Here is a 9794-nt window from a genome sequence, read left to right as displayed (position 1 = left end):
ATGTACCCTTTTTCGATGTACCCTTGGATACTGTGAACCCTAGCTCCAATCACACTGCATCCGCAAATTTTCTCAATTACTAAAAAAATACCCACCCTGAGCTCGACGTCATTCCCAACTCAACGGTCGGAAGTCCTTGGGACATGTCGTGGGATCTTACGACAGCCGTCGAGCCCGAAGAGAATCCAGTGAGGCGGTCGGCGGTTTTTCTGGAATTGATAAATTTGTTGAGAGAGCGTGTGCACAAAACAAACGCGAGATCCGAGTTTCCCATCAAAAACTAGTCTAGAAACCATCAAAAAACGAACGTGGCCTAACTTTCCGAGTGGTGGCCTAGAAAATCCAAAAAATCGGCCACCAGGGAATTTTTGGTTTTTTCAGGGTTCCTAGGGTAGTTCTTGATGGGAAATCCGATTTTCATGGTTAGAAACATTGAAAATGAGTATTTTCATCAAAAACCAATTTTCGAGCTAATCCGACAATTGGGCGGAGCTTGAAATTCAAAAATTGAGTTGTAGGCCTTTTTTGTTATTTTCACACAAAATAAACTAGAAAGCTGGGTTTCTCGTGAAAAAATAGCCTAGAAATCATCAAAAACAGCGCATGGCCTAACTTTCCAAGTGGTGGCCTAGAAAAATCCAAAAACTCGGCCACCATAAAATTTCTCGTTTTTTCTTGGTTTCTTGGGTAGATTTTGATGGCACACTCGATTTTCATAATGAAAAACGCCGAAAAATTCTGATAATCCGCTAAAAATCTCGAAATTTTTTGTTTTTTATTGGTTTTTACGGTAGTTTTTGACGGGGAACTCGATTTTCGTAGTGAGCAATCTTGAACGTTAATGTTTTCCATCGAAAATCCAATTTTCGAGTTCATCTGAAAAGTGGGCGGAGCCCAATCGTGCTTCAGTGTTTTAGTGACTTTCCCATAGTTTAAGATGAAAAAAAAATTTAAAATCCAAACTTCCCGCTAAAAACTAGCCCAGAAAACCTCAAAAAACTGGCGTGGCCTAACTTTCCGCATGGTGGCCTAGAAAAATCCAAAAACTCGGTCAAGCTTCAAAAATGACTGTTTCCACTAAAAACCGACTCTTTACCACCCCAGAACAAGTCATTCTTAAAAGTGGGCGGAGCCTAATCGTAATTTGAGGATTTCCAGATTTTCCAATTGTTACAGACAAATCAACACGACATTTGGATTCCTCGCAAAAAGTTACGCTACAAATCGTCAAAAAATCATCGAAAAACCACTATGACCTAACTTTCCAAATGGTGGCCTAGAAAATCCAAAAACTCTGCCACCATGAAATTTCTCGTTTTTTCTTGGTTTCTGTGGTAGTTTTTGATGAGGAACTCGATTTTCACATTTTCAAGCTTCAAAAATGACTGTTTCCACTAAAAACCGATTCTTTACCACCCCAGAACAAGTCATTCCTAAAAGTGGGCGGAGCATTATCATCATTTAAAGATTTCCAGATTTTCCTATTGTTATAGACAGAAAAAAACACAAAATTTGGATTTCTCGCAAAAAGTTACTCTATAAATCATCAAAAACGACTCTTGGCCTAACTTTCTGCATGGTGGCCTAGAAAATGCAAAAACTCGGCCACCATAAAATTTTTGGTTTTTTAATGGTTTCCGGGGTAGTTTTTCTTGGAAAATTTGAATTTTTAAGTTTCAAAAACCACAAATGACTAGAAAAGACTGATTTTCAACGTTTTTGGAATTTTTGTAATCTTCAAAATCAGCTCACCTTTTTTAAACAAAAAATTGGAATAGGTAATATTCAGAAAAATCAATAATACACTTCAAAAGGTCCAGATTCAATTACGGGACCATTTTGAAGTGGGGGGAATAAAGGGAATTTTGATAAAAATCAATGATGTTTAGGGCCGGTGGAAAATCAGGTACCAGCCATAGGGGGGAGTATAATAGAGGAATGAAGGAGGGGGATGTCTGGTAATTGGAGAAGCGAGAGAGTGAGAGAGTGCCAGACAGTAAGAGTGAGAGAGTATTGGAAAAAGAGAGAGTGCTAGAGAAATGTTTTGATTGTTTAGACAGTCTGGAGAGGCACAGGGACTCTGCAAAAACATACCACATGACTCTTTTAGACCTTCATAACTTTCTTATTTTTCATCTTTCTTGAATTGTTTCAGTAGATTTGAGGTTAGCTTGTCAAGTGCTTCAAAATGAGCCCAAACACGACTAGGCTCCGCCCCCTTTGTATTTACCGGCGCGTCGCGGTCGTGCGTCGCGGCGTGTCAATGGGAAATTTGAAAGTGGGCGTGTTAAGACGCATTTTGAAGCATTTCATATGCTAAATTTCGATTTTGCAAAGAACTTCTGTAAATTTAAATTTCAGCGAATCAAATTGATGCCGAAGCTCCGCCCACTTTCAGTGTTTTTTGGTGTTTGATAGGTTGGAAAGCTTTTTAAAAAGGGAATGAACAAGAAATTCGAGTTTCCCATGAAAAACTACCCTAAAAACCATCAAAAGGGGTTCATGGCCTAGTTTTCCAAATGGTGGCCGAGAAAATCCAAAAACTCGGCCACCATGGAAATTACCTCTTTTTTCTTGGTTTCTGGGGTAGATTTTGATAGGGAATTCGGATTTTTACATTCCCAATCTTCAAAAATGACTAGTTTCACCCAAAATCCACAATTTACCACCCCAGAACAAGTCATTCTCAAAAGTGGGCGGAGCCTAATCGTAATTTGAGAATTTCCAGTATTTCCAATTGTTATAGACACATATAAACTCGAAATTCGGATTTCTCGCAAAAGGTTACTCTAAAAATCGTCAAAAAAACAGCAAAAAAGGGGCGTGGCCGAACTTTCCGCATGGTGGCCTAGAAAATCCAAAAACTCGGCCACCATGAAATTTGCCGTTTTTTCTTGGTTTCTAGGGTAGATTTTGTTGGCAAATTCGATTTTCATAGTGAAAAACGCCGAAAATTCTGATAATCCGCTAAAAATCTCGATTTTCACATTCTAACTTAAAGTGGGCGGAGCCTAAAATTTCGATGATTTTCCGCCGTTTTTTCTGGAATTTTTTCGAAAAAAAGAAGCAAATTTCACAACTATTTTGCGAGTTTATTTACACATCATTCACATGAACACACAACCAAAAAGAGTGAGGCAAACAAAAAAATAAAACTATGGTAATTTGAAACAAAAAAAAATGATATAAGCGACAGGAAGGGGACAAAAAGGAGGGGGGGGGGACGCGTCACCGATTTGGCAGGTAACTGGAATGTTGTTGCTAAAAATTAAGAAAAAAGAGAAAAATTTTGGGAAAAAATAGGCGGGAAGTTTGAAAAGTTGAGAAAATTCAAAATTTCAAAAATTTGAAATTTTTGGGCGGGAAAAAGAGGAAAAAAAGTGAAATCAACTAGAGAGATAAAATACACTTAAAAAAGATGGAACATTTGAGGGACATGACGAAAAATTAAAGGAAAATAGCGAAAATTGAGCTAAAAAAGGCTGAAAATCGGGTTTTTAAGCCAAAAATCGATATTCTAGGCCAAAAATGGTTGAAAATCGAATTTTTAGGGGAATGTTTAGCTTAAATTTCAGGAAAAATTAGGGAAAAAAAACATCAAAATTTATTCTCGAACATTGATCACAATTTGCTTCTGTTTCGGATCGTCGAATCGATCCATCGTCTGGACTGATTGAAGCATCACGTAGCCGAAGATCAGTCCTCCGATCAGCACCAGTGCAGAGATGATGCCCATCCACGAGCCGGCCGAGAAGGTTCCAGTGCAATCCTGCGAAAATTTCGAATTTTTTGAAATTTTTGGGATTTTCAAATTTTTTGAAAATTTTCTTGTATATCGCGCTCCTTTTCTATTTTCACACAGAATCCTTATCAAATTCGAATTCTACACTAAAAACTACCCTAGAAACGGTAAAAAAACGGGCGTGGCCGAACTTTCCACATGGTGGCCTAGAAAATCCAAAAACTCGGCCACCATAAAATTTCTCGTTTTTTCTTGGTTTCTTGGGTAGATTTTGATGGCAAATTCGATTTTCATAATGAAAAACGCCGAAAAATTCTGATAATCCGCTAAAAATCTCGATTTTCACATTCTAACTTAAAGTGGGCGGAGCCTAAAATTTTGATTATTTTCCGCCGTTTTTTTCTGGAATTTTTTCGAAAAAAAAAGAAGCAAATTTCACAACTATTTTGCCAAGAAAAAGTTGTATTTTGATAGGTTATGAGGTATTTTCGCTGTAAATAAACACAATATTCAAGTTTCCCATGAAAAATCAGCCTAAAAACCATCAAAAAACAAACGTGGCCGAACTTTTCAAATGGTGGCCTAGAAAATTTGAAAACTCGGCCACCTGGAAAATTTCAGCTTTTTCTTGGTTTGTGGGGTATATTTTGATGGGAAAATCGATTTTCAGAGTTGAAAAACCGAAAAATGGCCTAAAATAGCAAAAAAATCAACGTGGCCGAGTTTTCGGTTTCTAGGCCACCATCTCAAAAATGTGTTTTTCGGCTGGAAATTTGAAGTTTTCCTCATTATTTTGCTCTACAACAACTCTATTCTACGAAAAATTGCTCTAGAAAAGACCAAAAGTGCGAAAATCAAGGTTTTTTGGATTTCTAGGCCACCAAAACTCGGCCACCACCAAAAAGTAGCTCGGAATGGTCGAAAATTGGCTTGAATGGATCATTTTCACACAAAATCTTTATCAAATTCGAGCTCTACGCTAAAAATTAGGCTAGAAACCGTCAAAAAACGATCGTGGCCTAACTTTCCGCATGGTGGCCTAAAAAATCCAAAAACTCGGCCGCTGTGGAAACTTCTGTTTTTTCTTGGTTTCTGTGGTAGTTTTTGATGGGGAACTTAATTTTTGCATTTTCAAACCATAAAAACGACTAATTTCACCCAAAACCCCCTATTTACCAACCAAAAACAAGCCACTCTCAAAAGTGGGCGGAGCCTAATCGTAATTTGAGAATTTCCACAATTCCCGATTGCTAAAGACACAAATAAACAAAAAATTCGGAGTTCCGCAAAAAGTGACTCTAGAAATCGTCAAAAAATCATCAAAAACCGCTCACGGCCTAACTTCCCAAATGGTGGCCTAGAAAATCCAAAAACTCGGCCACCGTGAAAATTTCTGTTTTTTCTTGGTTTCTAGGATAGATTTTGATGGGAAATTTGAATTTTTAGGTTTCAGACGTCACAAGTGACTGGAAAAGTCGGATTTTCAGAATTCCAAAGCAATTACCTCAGCTTGAAGTGTGAACTGCTGCGCAGCCAACCACTTCTCGGGCTTCGAATTCACATTGAACAACTGAATCTGGGTGTTGACCAGGGAGATTCCAATTTTGACCGTATCCGTGTCCGAGGGGAAGAAAACGGCCTGAGTCTGTCCGCAGACCAACGACCAGCCGGCCACCGAATTGATCTTCGAGTATTGCGTCTCGGGTTCGCCGATCGTCTGTTCCATCACCTTGGCGCTCTGAAAAATTGGAAAATTAGCAAAAAAAACGGGTTTGGAAAAGCTGAAATTCGTCTAAAACAGTCAAAATTGGCCTAGAATGGCCTAGATTGGTCTAAAATGGCCTAAAAAGCTCAAAAATAGCCTAAAAAATCGTCTAGAATAGACAAGAATGGTGATGATTTTGGCCTAAAATGATCCGAAATCGATCGAAATGAGTCTAAAAATAGTCTGACATGGTCTAAAACGCGACAAAACAGTCGAAAATTGGGCTCAAATGGCTTTCAAAATGGTCCAAAATGGTCTAAAATAGCCCAAAAACGATCAGAACGGGTCAAAAATAAGCCTAACATGGTTCAAAATGGCCTAAAATAGCCGAAAATGAGCCAAAAAATGGTCTGAAAACAGCCTAAAAATCGTCTAGATGGTCTAAAATTGGCCAGAAAAGTTTTCAGCCCAATTTTAGACTACTTCAGATCAATTTTATGACCGTTTAAAACCGGATTTGGACCATTTTAGACCAAATTTTGGGCTCCAAAATTAGCCCTAAAATGGTCTAAAAAGGCCAAAAATGGTCAAAATCGGCCTAAAATGGTCGAAAAAAGTCAAATATTGGACTAAAAACATCCAAAATCGGCCTGAAATGGGCTAAAAATGGTCTGGATGGTCTAATATTGACCTGAAAAGCAAATTCTAGATCATTTCAGATCGATTTTCGGTCATTTTAAACCAGATTTGAATCGTTTCACATCAAATTCGGCCCGATCATGGACTAAAAATGGCCCGAAGGTGGCTAAAATGGTATAAAAACGTTCAAAATTGGTCTAAAATGGTCTAAAAATCGTCTGAAATTGGTATAAATCGTATCAGATCGGTCTGAAATGCCTATTTTAAGCCAAGAATTGGTTGTTTTGATCGATATTAAACTGCTGAAATTCGAATTTCAGCCATTTTTGGCACCAAAAATGCCAAAAAATCGCTGAAAAACGAGCAAAAATCGATTTTTAGCTCATTTTTCGCATTACAAACCTTATAGTTGCCCTGCCCAGTGACCGCCACATTATGCATCACGGCTCCCGTCAAACTCCAGTATCCGAAGACGTCTCCAGTGATTTTCAGCGTAAAATCTACGCTATCCCCACTCTTCATGGTGAAAGCGGGCGTGTTGAACTGCTTTCCAGTGACATCCTGATGCAATTGCGCTCGAACTCTAAAACTGAAGTTTCCCACGGGTCCTTTGAGGCACGAAGCGTCTCCATCGGCATACGAATACGTCAGGTTGGCTCCCGGCAGATAGGCGGCCGCGTAGCTAAAAGCTTTATCAGTCTTCTGTTGAACGACAACTGACAATCCCTCCAAATAGAATAGACAAGTCAAATTAGCCTCAGGCGTCGTCTTGATGGCCGAATTGTTGTATGGAGGGAGGACCAGCGGGAATGGATAGCTTCCTGTGGCTTCTGGACCCTCAGAAGACTCCGAAGCACCGTCCATCTCGTCTGTGGCCACTCTCTTCACTCGATTCGTTCTCTCGTGGAGGACGGCGTCGGTGGAGGTGACGACGCCAACGGAATTATCGATTCGCGAGATGAGTTGCTCGGCGAGCTGCTCCATCGACGTCCATTCCTCTCCGGCGATGATGTAGACGGCGGATCCGGCCTTGTATTCCTCAGATGACGTCACGACTTGAGCGGTGGACGCCTGCAAATCGGGCTTTTAGAAATATATAAGGAGCCTGAAAAGGCCTAAAATCGAGCCTAGTTGGCCTGAAAAGCCTCGGGACCGTTTAAAGCCTAAAACGCCTAAAATTGAACCTGAAAAGGTCGCCTAACAGGCTTGAAAAGCCTCTTGCCCATTTAAGGCCTAAAAGGCCTAAAAATGAGCCTTAAAAGGCCTAGAATCAAGCCTAGTTGGCCTGAAAAGCCTCTGGACCGTTTGATACCTATTTTTGGTCGGTTTGAGGTGATTAAAAGGCCTGAAAATGAGCTTAAGTGTCTAGAATCGGCCTGAAAAGCCTAACAGAATCGTCTATAACTGAAATAGTCCAAAAATGGTCCAAAATAGCTCAAAAATGACATGAGAAAGCCCAAAAATTGGATTTTTAGACTTACAATGAGCCTGAAACGCCTAGAATCGCACCTAAGTGGCCTCAAAAGCTTCTGAAAGATTCCTGAGCTCTAAATCGGCTGAAATGCCTCAAAAAAGGTCAAAATTGGTCCAAAATCATCTGAAATTCCTCGACTTCGACTGAAAATGGTCGAAAATGACCGGAATTAGCACTAAAATGCTCCAAAATAGTCTGAATTCGGCCTAAAATAGGTTAAAATGAACCAAAATAGCTCAAAATTGGTCTTAATCGGTCCGGAGCGGTCTAAAATTGCTCTAAACCAGGTCCAACTGAAATCGGTCTAAATAGGTCTGAAATTGCCCAAAAATGGGTCAAAAATGACCCAAAATAGCTCAAAATAGGCCTAAAATCGTCTGGAATCGTCTGGAATCGTCTGGAAGCACGCTAAACTAGTTCAAAACTGATATTCGTAGAGTTTGGGGTAAAATGGCCTAAAACGGTCGGAATTTGGCCTGAAATAGCTTAAAATAGGCTCAAAACGGTTGGAATGGTCTGAAATCACTCGAAATCACGGTCTCACTGAAATTGGTCCAAATAGGGTCTAAATGACCTGGAAATGGTCCAAAATGGGTCAAAAATCGTCTAAAACGCTCAAAATTGGTCTTAATCGATCCAGAATGGTCTGAAAGTCTTCTGGAGCGACTGGGACTGAAATTGACTGAAAAATACCCTAAAAATGGCTTAAAATGACCATAAATAGACTAAAACTTGATCTGAAAGGCCAAAAATAAGTCCATAACTCGTCTAGAAAGCCCAAATTGGTCTAAATTGGCCCGAAATGCTTCAAAGCCCAGAATGCCCATTTTCAGACTCAAAATGGCTCAAAAGCTTGATTTTCAGCCGAATTTCAGCCAAATTGCTCACCTCAATCGGATGCGGGAAGTATTGTGAGCCGTGGAAATTGCTGTTCTTCACAGATTTCGCCAAAAAGTCTGTCGTTGGTTCGGAGGAGTAGGCGTTGGCTTTCACCGAGAATTGACCTGGAAAATTTCAGATTTTCAGAGATTTTTAGGGGCTGAAAATCGCTGAAAATCAATTTTTTGAGCCTAAAACCGATTTTCAGACCATTTTTCATCGAAAAAATCGATTTTCAAGCCCAGAAATCGCTCTAATTGACCAATTAACGTCCTAATTAGAATTACCAAGAGTGAAATCTGGGTTAACAATGAAGACGACGGGCTCTTCTGGCGTCGCTGCTTTTGCCAATTTTTCGATGGATTCTCCTCTGGAATTAATTAGTTAATTAGCCCTAATTAGTCAACTAAATTACCTAATTTCTCTTTGATTCGAGAAAAGAACGGCGTCGTAGGCGAGCGCGGTGCTGGCGATCAGTGAAATGGTAATCGCGGAAAAAAGTACCCTCATTCTGCAAAATTTTAGACTATCGGGGTGTAATTACGGGTAATTAGGGGGTAATTAAGAAGAAAATGCATGCAAAATTGAAAATTTGAAGTTTCTAGGCTGAAAAACACGTTTTTGAAGCAAATTTTCAGTCAAAAAAGAGGTATTTCAGGTCTGAAAAGTGAGAAAATTGAATTTTTAGCGAAAAATTGGATTTTTCAGATTATGACGAATTTTCAGATTTTAGGCTGAAAATTTGGACTTTCTAAGCTGAAAAACACGATTTTACGGCTATTTTCAGCCTGAAAATCAGCTATTTGAACTCTAAAAGTAGGTTTTTTGAATTTTTTGAAGCAACATCTGCTTTTTCGAATTTTTTCAGATTTTCTGATTTTTGGCTGAAAATCGTCATTCTTAGAGCTGAAATTCACGATTTCGAAGCGATTTTACAGCTAAAAACGAGCTATTTTCAGCGGGAAATCGAGAAAAAAGGATTGTTAACAACAAAAAAATATTTTTTTGAAAATTTGATAATTTCAACAACTTTCACACCTTTCGGCTGGAAAATCGGCACTTTTTGAGCTGAAAAACACGATTTCTCAGCAATTTTTCACCTAAAAACCATCGATTTCCAGCCAGAAATCGAGAAATTTCACAATAAAAACGAAAACCGAAAAACCAACTTTTCGGGTCGAAATTTATCGAATTTTCGGGTTTTTCCGATAGAATTGGCTGAAAAATTCGATGAAATCTGAAAATTTGAGCGAAAATTGGTATAGAAAATAGTGTATTTAGAGGCGAGAGACCGAGAAATACCGGCCGGAGACGAGTGGCCAAAAATCGAAGTTCGGTCGCCGGCGACCAGTGCA

General features: G+C 39.3%; 1 protein-coding gene across 1 annotated transcript; it reads right to left on the bottom strand.

Moving 5' to 3' along the window:
* Positions 1-3604: 3604 nt before the first annotated feature.
* On the bottom strand, positions 3605-8949 carry Cbr-vha-19 (the record flags this gene model as incomplete). The annotated part of the gene is made up of 6 exons (XM_002634679.1): positions 3605-3769; positions 5247-5480; positions 6489-7157; positions 8449-8564; positions 8727-8809; positions 8855-8949. 6 exons carry the CDS (start codon positions 8947-8949, stop codon positions 3605-3607), a joined length of 1362 nt encoding a protein of 453 aa, XP_002634725.1.
* Positions 8950-9794: the final 845 nt, after the last annotated feature.

Source organism: Caenorhabditis briggsae (assembly GCF_000004555.2).
Source record: "Caenorhabditis briggsae complete genome, chrIV, whole genome shotgun sequence".
Taxonomy (NCBI): domain Eukaryota; kingdom Metazoa; phylum Nematoda; class Chromadorea; order Rhabditida; family Rhabditidae; genus Caenorhabditis; species Caenorhabditis briggsae.
Note: the sequence above shows the minus strand (reverse complement) of the source record. Positions and strands in the feature narration are given on the sequence as shown.